This window comes from Primulina tabacum, chromosome 12 (genome assembly GCF_025594145.1).
Source record: "Primulina tabacum isolate GXHZ01 chromosome 12, ASM2559414v2, whole genome shotgun sequence".
Lineage (NCBI taxonomy): Eukaryota > Viridiplantae > Streptophyta > Magnoliopsida > Lamiales > Gesneriaceae > Primulina > Primulina tabacum.
In genome coordinates, this window is record NC_134561.1 from 17,732,974 (window position 1) to 17,755,890 (window position 22,917).

Consider the following 22,917-nt stretch of genomic DNA (forward strand, 5'->3'; position numbering starts at 1 on the left):
CAACAACCTCAAGCATATTCTCATATAAAAACATACTTTGTATCATCATTCATAACATGGAACTTGTTTCAAACCCTCATATAAAATTTACTACAATACATATGCGGAAGCTATACAATAAGAAGTCCCGGTTCTTGTCGAGGTAGGGCACGTCACTAGCATCCATTGGCGAACCGGCATCCTAGGCATCTTCACTACCTGATCCTGTAACACATGAGCTACGTGAGTTTATAAAACTCAATAAGTTGGCACTTATACGTATCAATATGCATCGAAGGAACGTACATATCAAGTCGTGACAACAATGAATCTTAAAAACATGTCATACCGTAGCATATATTCAATGTTCATTTTTGTACTTGAGCCTCATTAGTTGTTGACCTGTACTACTGTGCTTGCTTTATTATATAGCTACTACTGTGTTGGACGTCAGGGAGCAACCTTTGGCAACCCCACGCCCCATGAACATATATTGGCCAATAGCTTTGGTGGACTTAAAACCACCCATGATGTCAACAAGCTCTATATCATGTAAAATCAGTCATTTTTCTTATAATGTTCATGTTCATGTTCATGACATAGCACCCATCTTCAATATTCATGAGTTCCTTACATATTTAATACATAACAATGGAATATGGTGCTATGTTTTCATCAATAAACATACTAACAATGTACATATAGCAATAGAAAATGAGAAGCATTTGAAATTCATAATATTACTCATGTATTACTTCAAGAACATGCCAACTTACTGTCCAAGCTTAAGAACACTGGTTTGAGACGATGTTTCTCGCTCCTATACTGTCAAATATACCAATAATTCAGTCACTATTGCATAAACAAGATGAAAATCATTCCTTTATTGTCACCTACATGTGCCATAACTAAAAGAGAAGAAAACTTACACCTATATGATGTTCTTGTGATGGAGAACTAAGTTCTAACTTCAAAATGATGAAAGGAATGAAGAAGAGAGCTTTTCGAGGAAGGGTTTCTTGGTTTACTTCGAGTTTTTGCTGATAAAGGAGGTGAAGAACTAAAGAAATGGCTTAGAAACTCGATACTTATCATCTTATATACTGGGAGGCGCTCGAGCGGTCATAAATTACCGCTCGAGCGCGGAACATTCTGTCCGAGACCAAATTTCCAGAACTAGTGGCGCTCGGGCGGTAATTTATTACCGCTCGGGCGCCACTCTGCGCACTGGCACCTCAAAGATCGCTCCCGAAATGGCTCTTCCGTTCATAATCTGAAAAAATGGTAAACCACAAAGTTGTAGCCCTATGTCTTGGCTTGAATCTCACACTAGTTTCAGGTCATTTAGAAGTATGAGTAAAAAGTTAAGCCCATTCTCCTAACATGTGTCAGTGAGGGAATGACGGTATACACGACACACTTCGGGGCACTTTTGGCTTGTCTTCCACAATGATTTGGACAAAACCCAAAACGTGAAAGTTGTAGCATTATATCTTAGCTTTCTAACGGTTAAGGTCTCACACAATTTGGATCAATATTCAAATCATTATGCTAAAACCCGTACGAACTACCATATTTACATCTCATTTCCCACAACTTCCATTACACTATCATCACCTACACATCTTTCTCTAACTATTTAGGCATATATTCATTCTCAATACACCATGAACAATATAAAAGTCATGTTCAATCTCAATATTGATTCCTCAATCATCACGTGAAATATAATGAGCTAAATAACTACATAATAAACTACGTAAACGCATTATTATCATTTGTACGAGTAACCGGGCATTACAATTCTCCCCTCCTTCAAAGAATTTCGTCCTCAAAATTTGATGTACCATATAGTTCTGGATAGCTCTGTTGGATCTCGTCTTCTCGCTCCCAAGTTGCTTCTTCAATCGCATGATTGCGCCATAATAATTTCACCAAGGGTATTTCCTTGCCTCGGAACACTTTTGATTTCCTATCGAGGATTTGGACCGGTCGTTCTTCATATGAGAGATTCGATGCAAGCTCCAATGGTTCATAATGAAGAACGTGAGAAGGATTGGCCAAATACTTTCGTAGCAAGGAAACGTGAAAAACATTGTGCACATTTGACAAGTTCGGAGGTAAAGCAACTCGGTAGGCTCTGTCTCCTATTCTTTCCAAGATTTCAAATGGACCGATATATCTTGGACTCAATTTTCCCTTCTTACCAAAACGCAAAATGCCCTTCAATGGTGATATCTTTACAAATACATGGTCACCAACCTGAAATTCCAATCGACGACGTCGCACATCAGCATAGCTTTTCTGTCGACTTTGGGCAGTGTGCATTCTTTCTCTGATCTTGGTTACCAATTCAGCTGTCTGTTGTACCAATTCAGGGCCTAATAATTTCCTTTCTCCAATTTCATCCCAATGTACTGGAGATCGACATTTTCTACCATATAATGCAGTATATGGTGCCATTCCAATGCTTGACTGATAGCTATTGTTATATGTAAACTCAGCCAACGGTAGTTTACTGTCCCAACTACCTGGGAAGTCAATAGTACATGCCCTCAACATATCTTCTAAGATCTGATTCACTCTTTCTGATTGTCCATCAGTTTGAAGGTGGAATGCTGTGTTGAATGACAATCGAGTTCCCATAGCATGATGCAAGCTTTTCCAAAATGCAGATGTAAATTTGGGATCTCTATCTGATACAATGGACACTGGGATGCCATGAAGCCTCACTATCTCTTTGATGTATTCTTCAGCATATTGATTCATCGTGTATGTGGTCTTCACCGGAAGAAAGTGAGCTGATTTTGTAAGTCGATCCACAATAACCCATATAGCATTGAAGCCTCTTTGAGTTCTTGGCAAACCAAGAATGAAATCCATCGTGATGTGTTCCCATTTCCATTCAGGAATGGGTAGTGGTTTCAGGAGTCCTGCTGGTCTTTGATGTTCAGTTTTGACCTGTTGACAAGTTAGACATTGTGCAACAAATTGAGCAATGTCCTTTTTTCATACCAGGCCACCAAAATAATGGTTTCAAATCCTTGTACATTTTAGTGCCTCCTGGATGGATCGAATAGGGAGTAGCATGAGCATCAATAAGAATGTCGTTCCTGATCGTTCCTTGTTTTGGCACACACAATCTACCCCGATATGTCCATATTCCTTCCCCATTCAATTCAAAGTTTGAATGTCCTTTATCCTCATCTCGCTGTCTCAATTGCTGGAATTCAGTATCTGTATTTTGTTCGGCCTTGATCCTGTCTGCAAGTGTTGGTCGAATCAGGAGAGATGATAATTGGATTGCAGTGCCCTTTGGCATAACATTAATCTTCAAATTCTGCAAATCCCATAAAATTTGTTCTTGTACTTTCATTGCAGCAATAGAACTGGACTTTCGACTTAACGCATCTGCAACAACATTGGCTTTGCCTGGATGATAATTAATAACACAATCGTAATCCTTCACCAATTCCAACCAACGTCGTTGTCTCATATTCAGTTCTTTTTGCGTGAATAAATATTTCAAACTCTTGTGGTCCGTATAAATTTCACATTGTTCGCCATACCAATAATGGCGCCGTATTTTCAATGCAAATACCACTGCTGCCAGTTCTAAATCATGTGTTGGATAGTTCTTTTCATATTCTTTCAATTGCCTAGAGGCATAAGCAATCACCTTCCCGTGTTGCATCAAGACTGCTCCTAAACCTTTTTTCGAAGCATCACTGTACACTATAAAATCTCCTGATCCTTCTGGAATAGCAAGGACTGGTGCTGAAGTCAATTTTACCTTTAACTCTTGGAAACTGCGATCACATGCTTCGTCCCATACAAATTTCACATTCTTTTGAGTTAAAGCAGTCAAAGGCAATGCTATCTTAGAAAATCCCGCTATAAAACGACGGTAATAACCAGCTAGCCCAAGAAAACTACGTACCTCGGTAAAAGTGGTAGGTCGTAGACAGTTATTAACAGCTTCAATCTTACTTGGATCCACTGATATGCCTTCTTTTGAAATGATATGACTCAAGAATGATACTTGTTCAAGCCAAAATTCACATATCTTCCATTTTCCATATAAATGTTTATCCTTCAAAGTCTGCAAAACTAATTGCAAATGTTCTCTATGCTCCTCTATAGTTCGTGAGTAGATGAGAATATCATCTATAAACACAATCACGAACCTGTCTAGGAATGGCTTGAAAATTCTGTTCATTAGATCCATAAATACAGCTGGTGCATTCGTTAGTCCAAATGGCATTACAAGAAATTCATAATGCCGTACCTGGTTCTGAAGGCAGTCTTTGAAATATCATCTGACTTCACTTTTAATTGATGATAGCCTGATCGTAGATCAATTTTCAAAAAGATAGCAGCTCCTTGTAGTTGATCAAACAAATCATCAATTCTAGGGAGTGGATACTTATTTTTGATTGTCACTTTGTTCAACTCCCGATAATCAATGCATAGACGAAGAGTACCGTCTTTCTTTTTCACAAACAAAACAGGTGCACCCCACGGGGAAAAGCTCGGTCTAATAAACCCTTTATCAAGCAACTCCTGTAACTGTTCTTTCAGTTCTTTCCTTTCTGTAGGAGCTAATCGATAAGGAGCTTTTGAGATCGGATGAGTTCCTGTCACAACATCAATTACAAATTCAATCTCTCTATCTGGGGGTAATCCTGTTACATCATCAGGAAATACTTCTGGAAATTCACAAACAACATCTGTATCTTTTAATTCACGAACAGGTGGATCACTAGTTAACACAGATGCTAAATATCCTTGACACCCCTTCTGTAGTAATTTACAAGCCTTCATACAAGAGATTATCCGAAGAGGTAAGGATATACCTACACTTGCTACGGTGAATGGTTCAGCTCCTACTGGTGCAAACTTGATCATCTTTATGTTACAGTCAATAGTAACTCTGTACTTCGAGAGCCAATCCATTCCCAATATCACATCAAAATCGGTCATTTTCAAAACAATCAATTCAGCATACATCTGATGGCCTTGGGCATATATTGGACATCCTCGCACAATCTGATCTGTCTATAATTCTTGCCCGGAAGGTAAGGCTATGGCGAGTTGTGTCTCTGTTGACTTGGTGTAATGCCCAATCTCTTTACAAACGATTCCGAAATAAAAGAATGCGTGGCTCCTGAATCTAGTAAAACAATAGCAGTAATACCAGAAATCAAGAACATACCGGTGATCATCGATGTATCCGCATCCACTTCTTCTTTGGTCATGGAGAAAAGGCGTCCCTGTACTTTCTCAGAACTTCCTGGACAATTCTTGGTGAGATGTCCTGGCTTCTTGCAACGATAACAGACATTAGAACCCTGCATACACTCCCCGCCATGGAGTTTGCCACATTTAGAACAAGGTGGCCTGTCCTGTTCTTTACGTGGAGGGGGACCCTTGCTACGGGGTTCCTCTGGTCGAGTACCTTTGCTATCGGTCTTTTTGCCATGTCCTGTTCCTTGGCTCTTTTGAAAGTACTGTTGCCTTCGTTGTTGCCTGTCTATGTCAATGTCATGTTCATCTTGTTCTGCCATAAGTGCTCTTTCTACTATCTCCCCGTATGTAGCAACTTTCGACATCCTTACATCTCTTTTAATTTCAGAGCGAAGTCCCCGCATGAAGTGTTCGCCCTTACTTGTGTCATCTTGTGCAATATACGGTACATATTGGACCCCGGCCTCAAATTGTTGTATGTAGTCTGCCATTGACATGGTCCCTTGCTTCAAATTCAGGAAGTCACTGGCTTTCTTGACTCGTACATCTTTACTGAATACTTGTTGTAAAACACAGTTTTGAAAGTTCCCCATGTCAATGGTCCAACCGGTAATGCAACTCTTGCACTTTCCCACCATATTCTTGCATGTTTTGTTAAGAGAAAGATGGCACAAGTTACTTGGTCAGCATCATCCATATGAAGGTAGGAGAAGATGGACTCCAATGATTTAATCCACTCCTCTGCTACTGTCGGATCAGTGCTTCCCATGAACTCCGGAGGATTTAGACGTCGAAAACGATCATACACGTCGGTTTGAACAGGCCCATGTCGGTGTACTATTGCTCGTGCTTGTGCCTGTTCTTGAGTAGTCCGTTGCATTTCCAGTAGCTGCTGTATTTGTTCACCATGGACCTTTGCTTGTTGTTGGAGTAATTGAGCGAAGTCATCTATCGGTCGTGGCGCACTACCTTCACCTTCGACTGCTGGGGCCTTGCCCTTAGATGACTCTCCTTCATGTACTTTACGTTTCGGTGGCATCGTAGCTTATCTTAACCTACATGTAGGTCACGTAGAAACACATAACTTAGCATAAACTATGGAATACAAAGATACTTACTTGCCGAGTTCCCCGTGTGTGGATGAAGTGAAGTGTCTTTCCTGTCAAAGAACCGTGGGCTCTGATACCATAAAAATGTCACACCCTTACTCTATACTTAGCATGATTACCATAATCAAAATAAGGTTTGAATGATATAACTATAGTATGAAGCAAATCAAACAAGAGACATCACTTTGACGGTTTATAAAAATTTTGGCATGATGTCCCTATATTTTGTATAAGCAAAAAAACTCAACTCAAGCAACAACCTCAAGCATATTCTCATATAAAAACATACTTTGTATCATCATTCATAACATGGAACTTGTTTCAAACCCTCATATAAAATTTACTACAATACATATGCGGAAGCTATACAATAAGAAGTCCCGGTTCTTGTCGAGGTAGGGCACGTCACTAGCATCCATTGGCGAACCGGCATCCTAGGCATCTTCACTACCTGATCCTGTAACACATGAGCTACGTGAGTTTATAAAACTCAATAAGTTGGCACTTATACGTATCAATATGCATCGAAGGAACGTACATATCAAGTCGTGACAACAATGAATCTTAAAAACATGTCATACCGTAGCATATATTCAATGTTCATTTTTGTACTTGAGCCTCATTAGTTGTTGACATGTACTACTGTGCTTGCTTTATTATATAGCTACTATTGTGTTGGACGTCAGGGAGCAACCTTTGGCAACCCCACGCCCCATGAACATATATTGGCCAATAGCTTTGGTGGACTTAAAACCACCCATGATGTCAACAAGCTCTATATCATGTAAAATCAGTCCTTTTTCTTTCAATGTTCATGACATAGCACCCATCTTCAATATTCATGAGTTCCTTACATATTTAATACATAACAATGGAATATGGTGCTATGTTTTCATCAATAAACATACTAACAATGTACATATAGCAATAGAAAATGAGAAGCATTTGAAATTCATAATATTACTCATGTATTACTTCAAGAACATGCCAACTTACTGTCCAAGCTTAAGAACACTGGTTTGAGACGATGTTTCTCGCTCCTATACTGTCAAATATACCAATAATTCAGTCACTATTGCATAAACAAGATGAAAATCATTCCTTTATTGTCACCTACATGTGCCATAACTAAAAGAGAAGAAAACTTACACCTATATGATGTTCTTGTGATGGAGAACTAAGTTCTAACTTCAAAATGATGAAAGGAATGAAGAAGAGAGCTTTTGGAGGAAGGGTTTCTTGGTTTAATTCGAGTTTTTGCTGATAAAGGAGGTGAAGAACTAAAGAAATGGCTTAGAAACTCGATACTTATCATCTTATATACTGGGAGGCGCTCGAGCGGTCATAAATTACCGCTCGAGCGCGGAACATTCTGTCCGAGACCAAATTTCCAGAACTAGTGGCGCTAGGGCGGTAATTTATTACCGCTCGGGCGCCACTCTGCGCACTGGCACCTCAAAGATCGCTCCCGAAATGGCTCTTCCGTTCATAATCTGAAAAAATGGTAAACTACAAAGTTGTAGCCCTATGTCTTGGCTTGAATCTCACACTAGTTTCAGGTCATTTAGAAGTATGAGTAAAAAGTTATGCCCATTCTCCTAACATGTGTCAGTGAGGGAATGACCGTATACACGACACACTTCGGGGCACTTTTGGCTTGTCTTCCACAATGATTTGGACAAAACCCAAAATGTGAAAGTTGTAGCATTATATCTTAGCTTTCTAACGGTTAAGGCCTCACACAATTTGGATCAATATTCAAATCATTATGCTAAAACCCGTACGAACTACCATATTTACATCTCATTTCCCACAACTTCCATTACACTATCATCACCTACACATCTTTCTCTAACTATTTAGGCATATATTCATTCTCAATACACCATGAACAGTATAAAAGTCATGTTCAATCTCAATATTGATACCTCAATCATCACGTGAAATCTAATGAGCTAAATAACTACATAATAAACTACGTAAACGCATTATTATCATTTGTACGAGTAACCGGGCATTACATAAACCCTTCAGGTTGAGACATGTAAATCTCTTCCTTAATATCTCCATTAAGAAAGGTTGTCTTGACATCCGTCTGCCATATCTCATAGTCATACCATGCAGCTATGGCAAGCAATATCCTTATGGAATTGAACATTGAAACTGGAGAAAAGGTTTTTTGAAAGTCAAGTCCTTGTCTTTGAGTATATCCTTTTGCTACCAATCGCGTTTTGAAGGTCAATACCTTCCCATCCGACCCAAGTTTCCTCTTGTAAATCCATATACACCCTATGGGAATAGTTCCCTCAAGTAGATCCACAAGATTCCGCACTTGGTTCGAAGGCATGGAATTCATCTTAGATTCCATAGCTTCAAGCCATTTGGATGAATCGGCATCAGATAACGCTTCGTTGAAGGTTGTTGGATCACATCCATGGTTAGGCTCATCATTGCCCTCTTCAAGAAGCAGACCATAGCTCATAGGTGGTCTCGAGACTCTCTTGGATCTTCTAGGAGCTTGTATCTCCTCGCTTGGCTCTTCGGGTGTGGGTTCTACAATTGTGGGTGTCTCTCGAACCTCTTTGAGTTCTATCATTTCCCTTTTTCTATCCAATAGAAATTCATTTTCCAAAAAGATTGCATTCCTAGAAACAAACACCTTTGTTTCTTGAGGATGATAGAAATAATATCCAACTGAATTCCTTGGATATCCCACAAAGTAACATAAAATGGATCGACTATCCAATTTATCTCCCACTACTTGCTTTACATAAGCAGGGCATCCCCATATTCTAAGATAAGAATATTTGGGAGGCTTACCCATTCATATCTCATATGGCGTTTTATCAACTTCTTTTCAATGGACATTGTTCAACAACAATGCCGATGTCTCAAGCGCATATCCCCAAAAGGATGACGGCAACTCCGTGAACCCCATCATAGACCGAACCATGTCCATCAAAGTCCGGTTACGACGCTCCGAAACACCATTCAACTGTGGTGTAGCAGGCGGAGTCCACTGCGAGAGAATCTCATTCTCCCTAAGATACTCTTGGAACTCGGCACCCAAGTACTCACCACCTCGATCCGATCAAAGTGACTTGATGCTTCGTCCCAACTGTTTCTCTACTTCACTTCTGAATTCTTTGAACCTTTCAAAGGCTTCAGACTTGTATTTCATCAAATACACATACCTTTACCTCGAAAAGTCACAAGTAAAGGTGATGAAGTAGGCATGTCCATGCTTAGTGTTGATGCTAAGCGGACCGCACACATCGGTATGGATCAAATCCAATAACCCTTTGGCTCGCTCAACATGGCCCTTAAAGGGAATTTTGGTCATCTTTCCTTTTAGAGAGGATTCACATGTTGGGAGAAAATTAATATCAGACATATCAAACATGCCCAATCCCACTAGCTTGTTCATCCTTCTTAGGGAAATATGTCCTAATCGAGCATGCCATAATTGTGCCGAATTAAGAGTATCTTGCTTTCACTTGTTTGTTGTTGTTATTGCTTGGACATTGTTTAGTGGAATATCTTTCAATTTTAAGTTATAGATATCGTTTCCAAGTTCTCCAGTACCAATCAAACATTCATTCTTGTAAATGTGGCAAATACCTTTGCTAAATAAACAAGAATATCCATCTTTATCAAGCATAGAAATAGAAACAATGTTTTTCACCAAATCAGGTACAAACAAAACATCTCTTAAAATCAACTTAAAATCATTGTTCAAAAGCAAGTAAACATCTCCTACGGCCTTGGCAGCAACTCTTGCTCCATTGCCCATCCTTAAGAAGGTCTCATCTTCCCTAAGTCTCCTACTTCTTCCCATCACCTGCAAATCATTACAGAAATGTGAGCCACAACCGGTATCAAATACCCAAGAAGTAGAGTTAATTGAAATGTTTACTTCAATATAGAACATACCATTTCCAGAACCCTTCTGGGCAAGATATTCTCTGCAGTTACGCCTCCAATGTCCAGGCTTCTTACAGTGATGAAAAACATCAGCAGTCTTGTCAGCCTTTACCGGTGTGGCTGCCACAACGGGATTCGGAGCTTGCCTCTTCAAGGGCACGTTCTTCTTGGGACGTTGGAAAGAACGCTTCTTTCCCTTCCCAGGTGGACCAGTCTTTGTGCCAGATGAAGAGCCAACATAAAGAACCGAATTCTCTTTCTTGATGGTGGTTTCAAACGTAACAAGCATATTCACCAACTCCTCAAGGGTTGGCTCCATCTTGTTCATGTTGAAATTCACAACAAAAGGATCAAATGAGCTAGGCAGTGACAAGAGCAACACGTCGGTGGTCAGCTCCGATGGCAATGTAAGATCCATGCCAACAAGCTTATCCACAAGCCCAATCAACTTTAGACCATGCTCATGGACCAAGGCCCCATCTCGCATGCGTAAAGTGATCAGCTCCTTGATGGTAACATGCCTAAGAAGGCCGTGTTTGTTCACTAAAGAGCTCCTTGAGATGCAAATGAATGTCAGCATCACTCTTTGCATCCTCAAAACGCCTCTGCAGCTCATCATTCATAAAAGCCTGCATATAACACTTAGCTCGCAGGTCATGGTCACACCAATCCTTGTAAGTCTGCAATTCCTCAGGAGTGAAGCTAGTCGGAGCCTCAACAGGGGGCGACTCAGTAAGTTTATATGTTATCCTTTCTGAATTCAAGACGATTTTTAGGTTTCTTAGCCAATTGAGGTAATTAGGTCCGGTTAATACGTGTTTGTCGAGTATTGCAGATAGCCGATTGCGAATCGAAGACATTGTCAAAATTGTACTGAAAAGTAAAACAGATAAATGTTAATGACTATTTTAAAATATTTAGTAAGATATAAAGTATGGACTTTTACTTCATAAATGTTTACTCCCACTGTTTTGACATCTTTCACTATCCTCTAGTGAAAACGGAAAACTCCTTTCCTCAGTAGGTACGCAAGATCCAATTAGCGAATTATGATCCCGAATAATATCAGTCAATCATAATTCCTAAAAGGTAGTTTCCAATTGCATCACCATGCAACCCTCTACGTAAACTTTTGTCTCACGTTTGATTATGACCCAATAATATGACGTCGTTCATCTTTACGTGTCAAGCCTTACCCATCGATGTTGAACCTTAATGGACGGTCGCCATGAGTTCCCTCGATAATATGAGCTGAAATCATGGGAGTTCCACGTAGTTCACATCACCATGTCAATGGATGTCACATCTTTCCGGTGTCCAGGGTCCCCAATAATATGAGCCGAGCCCCGAACACTGATAGCGTTCATCATGCACACATTATCAATGAAAGACATGGAATTATAAAAACCTTTATAATTCCCCTTTTCGGGCTTGAAATTAAGGTCACATCATTAATTTTATTTAAACACTCGCCATGTTTGATCGTATATTTGCCAGATTCATGCAACTTTGTTATTATCATAATAATAACGCACATACTCATTATTTATAACATATCATGCATATATTATAAACAATAAACAAAACAAGGATGATTAATTTCCCAAAACTAATGGCCCGTGTGACCTAAGCACAGGCCCAGGTCCAATCCTAGGGAAATGCATGGGATGCAAATGCAACTTTTACATAAGCCTCCAATATTTACATGTCTTCGATCTTCATAATCATCAAGGCCACCATCTTCCAATCTTGATCTTCCATTATACTAATAATTGCAAATAAATATCCATGGAAAATAAGGATATATCTCACGGGGTGGGAACGGACCATAAACCAAGCCCACTTTATAAATTGATAATTATTACAATCATTCAACACAAAATACCCTAGCATACACCTAGCAAATTAAGCTTGGGCTTTTGATCATCCTTCATGCATAATATCATATATCATACACCATCAATTAATTATCACAATAATCAATTGATCCAATATTATATATCTTGATCCAATCACTAACCGCCACGATTATAAACTAAATCAACAAAGTATACAAACTCCTTTATCTACTTTCTGATTAATTTATTTTAACTGAATTTCTTGTAAATCACAATTTATTATAAATAATTAAAGTCCAACTTCAATTATTAATTTCATGAGAAAATATGTACAACTTTTGTAAATTTAAACTTAAAGGCCCACAAAATCCTTTTTCACAAAAAACATTTTGGCCAATTAAAGTTAAAAAATTGTATTAGCCATCTAATGGCCCAATAACTTCAAGGCCCATGACACTTTGATATTACAAAATACTTTTGGAAACCCTAGTCGTCATCGCAGTCGCTAGAGCTCCGTCGTCGGAATCCGGCCAACATGCACACCAATTTTTTTTTTAATAATGAAATTGAAGGGGCGGTTCGGGAGATGCCCTCGCTGCCCGTTTCGGGCAGCTCCTCAGGAAGCCCAAGCTGCCCGAAATGGGCAGCAACTTGCTGCCCAAAAATCTCACAAAAACTGGCCTTGATTTGATGCAAAAAATTATCTCGAGCGGTTAGAAATCGACTTCAATATAATATCAAGTATAGGCTACACAAAATAGTAACCATAGCTCATAATACCACTTGAAAGAGAATCGGTTAAGGTGCTCGAATGCGCAACAAAAGTTTCAAAAATATTTTTCTAGCAAAAACCTAGCACCCTAAACACAATAGCGTGTAGCAAATACAATAAAACATGAAATGACATTCATAGAGTGTGTTAGAAAATATACCTATCAATCTTAAAAGATTGATGATGGCTCCAACTTAGTTGTCAAACAACTTAACTATTAAATGGCAAGACAAATCTTCAAACTTCCAATAGCACACCCTGCTCAAAAATTAAGCCCACCACCAACAAGAAAGATTCCCTCTAATTTTGCACTAGAAAAATTATAGGATTTTTCTTTGAGAAGAGAGTGAAATCTTAAACTATTGAAAAAGCAAAAATTGAGGAGAATATTATGATGAAATTTCGGCCAACATGAAGTGTAGTGAAGGGAAGATGACTTTTCTTAGTGCTTGAAAAAGTTAAAGTGAGCATATGCATGCCATGATTTGGATATTGAAAAAATAGCCTCCAACCCTTCATCTACCTTGCATGCTTTCTACTGGGGCTTGTAACAATTATAAGGCTCATGGACTCTTTATATAAATTTCTCAAACACATTTGAGATAATTTAAACTTTACTTGATTTTACTCAAGCCCGCTAGTTTAATAATTTTCTCTAATTGGGCTCTACAAGGCCCAATGTTATTTAATTAATTCAGCACTTGAATTAATTTAATTATTTGGACACTACTAGCTCCACTAGTGTTTAATTAATTCAACACTTTAATTAATTTAATTTAGTCCATAATAATGTTTATGAAAATCACATTTTTCAAATACATTATTTATTTGGCCAACTTTTAATTTAGGAACACTTCCTCAAATTAAAAGTAGCATTCTCCTTATAGAAGTCATACTTCTATTTTTATTTACGCTTATAAACTCCTTTATAAGCCGTTCAACACATTGAACTATTTTAACTTCTCAACGGGATCTAGAAATTTAGCACTTGTGTAGCCCTCAATGGTTCATTGATACAACTAGCTGTGGGTTCACATCTCCGTGTGATTTGGGATTAAACATGTCCTTATATGAGCATACCCCAATTTCTTTATTCTTACTTATCAACTCCTTGATAATAAGAACGTCAGAACTCAAGTCTGATAGTACCCAACCAATCATGTTAAACGCCTAGCAACATCGCTTACATGATTCCCTATGTATCAAATGATAGTGCCTGCAAGAACCATTCAATTAAGGTTAGCGTACAGTACGGTCCCTTCAACTCATATATCCATACCGATTCGACAACTATTGGTATATCGAGGGATGTCAAAGAATCGATACTTTGTGTCATGTCGTAGTTGCATCGATGGTGTAATCTATGAAACCCCTTTCATCATTATCACTATAATCTGATCAGAGATTTCAAACTACATACACATAGGATATCCATACCCGAAGGTAAGCGGTGAATCCCCGAATACAATGCATCGACTCCTATATGTTTCAACAAAACACCCAACCTTTCCACCTGATGACTCCATATGAGTCGGTAAACAAGCCAAAGTGCAATGCTAGCATATAGAGTCTCAATGTTGTCCCGGGTCATAAGGACTAATGGTATACAACCATAAACTAAGACGTTTCCACTCGATAAGTGAGAACCACTTGGAAAGTCCTTTATGGATGGTTGTTCAGTGCACTTTACAAGGAGCACCTATCTGCATGTTCGGACATCACAATGTCCTCTACAAATGAAACATGGTACTCACATCGCAGATACTATTTTCGAACTCGAGATGCCTATATCATTCTTAACGATGGCTGAATCGACTAGGAACTATTTATAATATACAGTATTGCAAATATGAGTTTCATGATACTCATCACATGAGCATCTCATATTCTTTCTACTATTTGTATATTCAAGTACTTTATCCATGCAACAAGGGATGTGTATACAGATAAAGATGTGCCAAAACAATAATTTCAAATATTAATAAAATAAAGATTGTTTATATTTAGAGTTTCAACATGAACCCTCGGCCAACACTTGGCTCGACGGGCACCTACTCTAACAGGATCAGAGTCACCCGGATTGCGATATATTGGTTCTTGCTCGGAAGTTGAATTGGATGAATTTGTAAAGCCGCCTGCGGATGCAGTGATGTCCCTTGTTAGGGAATTCTATTCCAATTTAAAGGTGAAAAACGAGGATTATCATGTAAGGATCCAAGGGCGGATAGTTGCTTCGACATTCAGATGATTAACTCATTGTATTCGATGCCCTACTATGACACTGATGAGCACACGAAGTTCATGAGGGAGGCTTACCCATATGAGGTGATTATTGCTACACTTTGTGAGCCGGACACAGTTTGGAAGCCCAACAATTAATGGGCTTCGGTCACATTCCCAACTACGTCTATGAAGAGGGAGAAATATAATTGGTATCATTTTTTAGCCTCGAAGTTGATGCCATCTGGGCATGTTTTGGATGTCACTAAGAGTAAGGGCAACTTTGGTAAATTGTATCATCACTGGCAAGACGGTTGATGCATGCCGGGTGATTATGAATTCGATTTTGCAGGCTTCCCGGGGCACTTCCACTTTTAGTATGCCCCATTCTTTGACCATCATGAACCTCTGTCAAGTTGCGGGTGTCACATGAGATGACAGTGAGCAGGTTTTGCAGACAAAAGGAGATATTTTACTTGTTGGGGACCCGAGAGATAAGAGACGATGACAGAGTGCTCGTGGTCCAAGTGAGGCTTCAGGAAGTGCAGCACAGCCGTAGCCCGTCCCATAAGAACCACGTGTACCACGGGCAGGTACTGGAATGCCATAGTTTGTGCACAAGCGTCTTTATGATTTGGAGCGCATGATGAGGAGACAATGTCAGATTACTCAATAGCACATGGACCATGTGCATGACTTTACTCGTGTGCTTGCACAGCGCTTTCCTACGTCCAGCGCCTCTGATGAGCCATTTTCGCCTCCGCCAGCTTTTTCAGACCATTCTATCGAAGATGATGATGAGTATGATTCTGATGAGGATGATGATCTTGATGACCTGGATGATGAGGAGGTTGAGTTGTCAGGCCAGGAAAACGAATCTTGATTCTTATTGCACGAGTTACGTGATCCCTTATTTTTCGTGGTTTATTACTGTACATTAAGAACAATGCACATACTTAAGTTTGGGGGGAAGGTGTGTTAATTTGTTCGTTTGTGTTGATGTTGATTTTGTAATGGTTTGAGTTGAAGTTGACTAGTTTGTTTTGAGGACTGCATGATTAGTTATTGTTGGAAACTAAATTTTGGAAGTTTGACAAACTAAACATTTAATAGATTGAACTAACATTCAAGAAGACTGACAGTAACTGATCTAATATATGAAAACTATCGGTTACCTACAACTGAAGATTAATGCGAAGACAATTGAAGGCAAATGAACCAGCTAACTGAACTACGCAGACAACTAACTGATAAGTTGGAAATTGATCAGTTGCTACAAACAGTTGTAAGCTTATCAGCTATAGTTTATAAGCTGATCTTTCAGCTGTACACATCATCAGTGAAAAGAACGTAGCTCAACCACCGACATATTGTACAATGAAAAACAGGAACGCCGCATTTCAGAAATTCTATAGTGTACGAATGTCAGTTGAGCGTTGACGTGGAAAAAAACGGATAGAAATATTCAAATCACATTCATTGTTACCGTTGGAAGCGAAGCCTATAAAAAGCAGAGAAGAGCATATGAGAATATAGAACACTATTCTATTAACTGAGTTGTTACTCTGCTGAAATTTTTGCAAGATTTCTATTCATATTTTAAGGATTTCAAAGCTCATACTTATCATACACATTCATAGCAGTCAAGACTACACTTCGAGCTTACAAGAACAAACTGTTATCTTTTCTTACATGATCTCGAAGAGATCAGTTGTGCTAGATTATTTCAGTTCAGTTGAGTACTATTAACTGTTTTGTAACTATGAGTTTCAGTTTGTCATTGTTAAGTCCAAGACTGAAGTGGTCTGTACAACTGTTTGTATTGATCAAAGTCTTTTAGTGAATAACCTATCTTCGAGATAGAAGGGATGACGTAAGAGTGATTGAAATCTCCAAACATCCGTAAAATCTTGTGTGTTCTTATTTTAATTTTTATTCTATCTATCAGTCAGTTTATTTCCGCACTATTACTATTAACTGATTGATATCGACTGACAAGATTCCCGACTTTCTGTTTATCACTAAATTGACTCATCAATATTCGATAAATTTGTGAAAATCGTCAGTGTTTATTCAACCCCGCCTTCTAAACACTCTTTTATCCCCTAACCAATCCTATCAGTTATCTCCTGCATAGTAGTTAAATTGTTTTAATTTCATAGGGAGTCTAGTCGAGTCGTTTTGAGTTTTAAGTCTAGTTTAAAAAAAAAAAATCAAGTCAGTTTGTAGAAAATACAAGTATTCGACCAATGATGAAAATTAATTTTGAATTAAAATAGGTCAATATATATGTCTGATTTCTCTGTTTTCACATTTTTATGCACGATGCCATGATTGTTGATCACATCATTGTTAGGAAACATTCAATCACTTGGGACACTAAACTGATGATTTAGAACTAAAACATTAGCGAGAATAACATGAACTTAAATAAGATGTTTGTGCATACAGAGATGACCTAGGCATTGCTTCGAACTATTTTGGGCATATTCCCTTTGATTATCATTTAAAACCCTTTGTGCCTAATTGAAAAATGAAATATGTAGTTGAGTTCTTATTGCATGAAACCATTTACTTGTTGAGTTGCATGATCATTCTGTATCTATTTATTGTGTATTGATATTTGTCTAGAACTTAACCTCACACTCATCGAGGCGAAATACGGGTAAAATGTGGCATGGAATGGTTGACAAAATTCTTAAAAACAGTTTGAGCCTTTTGAGCCTACCTAATGCATCATAAGTATCCCTAGTGTCCCATTTTGAACTTACTAAAAATAATTAACCCCCACTTGTATCTGTTTTATATCTCACAAAAACTATCAAATGAAGCTTATACACTTACTATCCAACATAAATTTGAGAGAAATAAGTTCATTAATGTTGAAAATGATTCAACTACTCCATGAAAAGAAAAAGAAAAACAAATGTGTATAAATAAACAATAGAAGAAAAACAATAAAAAAAATGAATCAAGATGGGGTGAAGAAAAAAATGGGAAAATGAGGATGTGAAAGATGAGAAGACAATAAGTGGATCGTGAATGAAAGGAGAGTGAAAATGATGAAATTCAAATATTTCTCTCAAATTTTGATTTCCGTATCCTTTATTGTTGCCGTAAGCCGAAGCCTGACGTTATAAGCCTACAAGATCTAATAACCTTGTCACAATTATCCAATATATTAGTGGAGAGGAGTCGTGAGAATTAAGCATATGGAAGCTTGAGAACCACATTTAGCAATTGCAGATAATGATTAGTAGATCTACATACTTCACATGAGTTTGAATGACCCCTTGGAATACACTTCTTGAATGTCTCTTTGACCTAATATGAACCAAAGAAGTCTTTTGTGATCTGTATATGCATATATTAAACTTAGGGGAAAGTCCTTGAAGCTAAAGTTAAAGGGATCTTGAGTTAGTGAAGTGAAAAAGTTTGTGACTGAATCATATCGATCGAGTGGGTAGGCAAGAATGGCATGACACACACATACACATGAATGCTAGAGTTATTATGCATATGTTTGACTGAAAATTTTATTCCTCGAGGCCAATGTTACTTGTTGATTCCACAACCAAGATTCTTCTTTAATTACTTTAATTTGCGTTTATTTTGTTTAGTTGAGTTCTATTTTACTCGGGACTAGAAAAAGTTCAAGTTTGGGGGGGGGGGGGGGGGCGGGTGTTGTTTGATAAGTGCAATAATTGCACTTAATTTTGTATGAGAATCCATTAGAATTATGTTAGTTTTGGACATAATTATTCGTGGTATTTGTTTGTTTGTTTTGTTTTTATTGTTGTGCATGAGGTAAAATATTATTGGATGAATTATGATGATTAGAGGTGTTTTTGATGCTGAACTGTTGATGGACTAGCGCCGCAACTCCAAGGAATAGTGTCGCTGAACTAAGGCTTCACAGAACGGAAAGAAGAGCTGTACCGTTACAATTCAGTGCCGCAGTGCCAGGATTGCCGAAGCATCTAGGCGCTACATTACAAGCGCGGCGGTCTAAGTCTGGGATTAGAGTATGGTTTATGGGCACCTAGGCGTTACTTGACAAGCGCCGCGGTGCTAATGCCTGCTCGGAAATATATTTGAGCTTTATTTTACGGGCTTGAACGAAGGATAAAAGGAAAAAAATAAGGTTTCTTCCTAAGAGAGCCGTTTTGGAGAGAAAAGAGGTGAGAGACAAAGATGATACATCGGAGAAAGAGTTGGAACACAAGGATTGATCTCAACAATGAAGAACGACGAATCTGGGAACAGAGACGCCACTTCTGAATTGCTATCTAGTTATTTCGCCCTTTAAATTCTTGTATTGAAATTTTGAAATCTTCAAAATGCTGTGTTTTAGTTTAGATTTCGTTATGCACTTACTTTTCAATTCTAAAGGATGATGTTGCTTCATTGACACAATAATTTTGACTATATTTTTTTATATGATTGAATTTCTGTTAGTTTAATTGTGTTTTCTAGTTCTTATCGATTTCAATTTACTGACCATAAATTGATTGTTATCATGTTAATTCTAAAACTTTGGAGAAGAACTAAAATTATGGATCATTAGAGATACATCGTTAATTTTTTATTCTGTTCGGAAAACGTATAACTTTAGCCGGTCTTAGGTTTGATCATCATTTGCATATGTCATTTTAACTTAGATTTTTATTAGGAGTGTTTGAATCGAAGTTTGAATGATACACTTTATTCGTCACTTAGAAAATGAGGAAAAAAATAATTAAGTGTTCTTGGCTATTAAATGAGTGGAATTCCTGAATATAAATTCAACTGGGAATAGTTATCGTGGAAATTAAGTGAAATCATTCCTATAGATATTTTCTCTCATTGATATTTGCTCAATTCGGTGATTCGATTAATAGTTACTTTCAATTAATTCGTTCTAAATACACTAAATTTTTTATTGATTCTTCTAGATAAAGTCATAACTATTTTAATTACAAGATCTGATATACTTTTTTATATACAATTCTCGTGAGAATGATATTTTACTCTCTTATATTAAAACTTGACAATCCTGCGCTTTCGAGAGGAAAATACACAACAATTTCACCCATTAGAGACGATTGGGGATTAATGCTTACCTCGACTTACTGTTTCTGTTGCTGCATATTATTCTTGTGACAATTATCTAGATTTCTCATAATACTTTACCTTAACTAAAGTAACATTACTATACCAACTAACCTCGTAGCAATTTATGGGGATATTCTTCCATTATGACAAATGCAAGCAAAGGACTTGTTCACACCTGAGAACCCATAGAAGCCTTCACAATCCTCACAGTTCTTGAATCCATTGTCGAAATAAGAGTCCTTGTACTGCAAAAAAATCCCATATTGCCATTTCATCGGATCACCCTTATCGCCACCAAAACCATATATTCCAGAATATGTCGAACACTGGAGCTTAGGAAGATCCAGATCATTTTTGGAACCAAGACCAATCGTAGGATCATATATGCAACAAGTGGATATCGGTGTATTTGGTTCGAGACCCATCCCGTTCACTGATTTGCAAGAATACAACACCTTGCATAGATTCAAACCAGAACCCGTATTACAGAAATCTGCATTTCGATCAAAAATAGGAGAAGTACTGGAACATCCCATTAGAACAAATATGTTCTCTTCAGTTACGGGAATGGGTTGGGCACGATCCAAGATAAATCTTCCCGAGTTCTGCATTGAATAACTGTTAGAATAGATGCCCTGCAAGCAAACGGTTGGCTAGGGAATTTATTGACTCAAGTGTAATAAACAATCTTTATTTTAATATAATTTAACTTTTTATGGTCTCGTTTTACTTTATATGTATAACCATGCAATCAGCATAGATAAAGTCCTTGATTATGCTTTAATAGAAATGAATCGTAATTCGATGTTGAAACTCATTTTAAACACTGCATATTCTAAATTCGTTCCTAGTCGATTCAGCCGCCTAAAATAAGGATAAAGGCCGCTTGAGCTCGAGACTAGCATCTGTGATGTTGTGTACTATGTTTCTTGGTAAGGGCATAGAGATGTCAAAACATATAGATGGGTAGTCATATGATGATTATACCGAACAACCCTCCCTCGGACTTTCTTTTTTTTTTTTTATCATTCATCGAGAGGATAAGTCTGTGGTTATGATTATACACCATTAGTCCTTACGATCCGGGATAATACTGAGGCTCTATATGCTAGGGCTGTGCTTTGACTCGTTTATCGGCTCCAGGAGAGTCATCAGGTCGCGAGGTTGGGTACAGTTGCGACACATATAGGAGCCAGTGCATTGTAATCGGGGATTCACCGCTCACCTACGGGTGTGGATATCCTATGTGATCTAATGTAATAATAGTGCATGGAATCTCTGGCCAGAGTATGAGATGTACGTTGGAGAAGGAGTTCTCCAATAGTACACGCGATGCCACTATTATATGTGTCACATAGTTATCGAATAAATATGCAACCCTCGGTGAAACAATGGTTGCAGATTCGATCGGGATATATGAGCTGAAGGGACCGTACTGTACGTTAATCATAATCGACTGGTTCTTGCAGGCACTATCAGTGATACCTAGGGGATCATGAGGCGATGCTACTAGGCGCTCTTACCATGATCCAATGGGTGCAATCAGAAATAAGTTCTGACATTCTTAATCAAGGTGTTGATGAAAAGAATGGAGCTAACTATGGTAAACCCGAATAAGAATAAATATTATTCTGAATCAAAAAGAGTTGTGAACCCACGGCTAGCTGTATCCCTGAACCATTGAGGGTCACACAAGTACTGGATTGTTTGTTCCCGTTGAGAGAATAAATTCAAGGAGTTGAATTTATATTATGATATAGTAAATTAAAGGAGTTGAATTTATGATAATTAAATTTTGAGAAAAATAAATTCAAGGAGTTGAATTTATGAGATAGTAAGTTCAAGAAGTTGAATTTATGAAATATGGAGATAATAAATTCAAAGGGTTGAATTTATAAAATTTGATAATTTAATTTATTAAACTCAAAAGTTGGGCTATCCCGATCTTGGGCTCCCTCGTGGGCCTTGTCCCATCTTGGGTTCCCTCTGTGGCCTTGTCCCGTCTTGGGTTCTCACTGGGGCCTTTTCCCTCACGGGCTTTCCCATGCATCATTACTCATAGGACTCTCCACACCAGGATTGTGGAGTGGTACCTCCCCAAGTCTCGAACCCATGACCTCCTGACATAAGTACATAGTTCAAAGAGACTTGATACCAATTTTTATACTAGCCCAACTGGTACCAAGTCTCTTTGAACTATGTACTTATGCCTGGAGGTCATGGGTTCGAGATTTGGGGAGGTATCACTCCACCAACCTGGTGTGGAGAGTCCTATGAGTAATGACGCATGTGGAAAGCCCGTGAGGGAAAAGGCCCCTTTGAAGGAGCCCAAGATCGAGATAGCCTTGGGTCGATCGAGGTAGTGGGCCGTATGGGCGGTCCACTGGGCCTGTAATGGGTCGTTACAAAATAATTAAAGTTTTAATGGACTTTGATTAATTAAACTAGTTAGACTAGTTCAATTAATTAATCAAGCCCATTAATGTTATTTAACAGGCCCATGTATTATTTTATGGTAATTAGGTCATGGAGGCTTTATTTAAGTTGGAGACTTAAACCCTAGCCTCCATTACACACCATAATTTCGTAAAAGCTCTCCTCCTCTCCTCTCTAAATTTCGGCCACTCCCTTTTGGGGAATAGTTTTGAACCGTCTCTCAAACCTTGATCTCCAACGCAAAACTTCTCCCAATTTTCTAGTGCAAATTGGAAGAGGAACAGATCATCTAGTCGTG

General features: G+C 38.2%; 1 protein-coding gene across 1 annotated transcript; it reads right to left on the reverse strand.

The window, feature by feature from the left end:
- Positions 1-20,305: 20,305 nt before the first annotated feature.
- On the reverse strand, positions 20,306-20,794 carry LOC142520240 (uncharacterized). Its single transcript, XM_075623244.1, has one exon. The coding sequence runs from the start codon at positions 20,792-20,794 to the stop codon at positions 20,306-20,308; it is 489 nt and encodes a 162-aa protein (XP_075479359.1).
- Between the last annotated feature and the right edge of the window lie 2,123 nt (positions 20,795-22,917).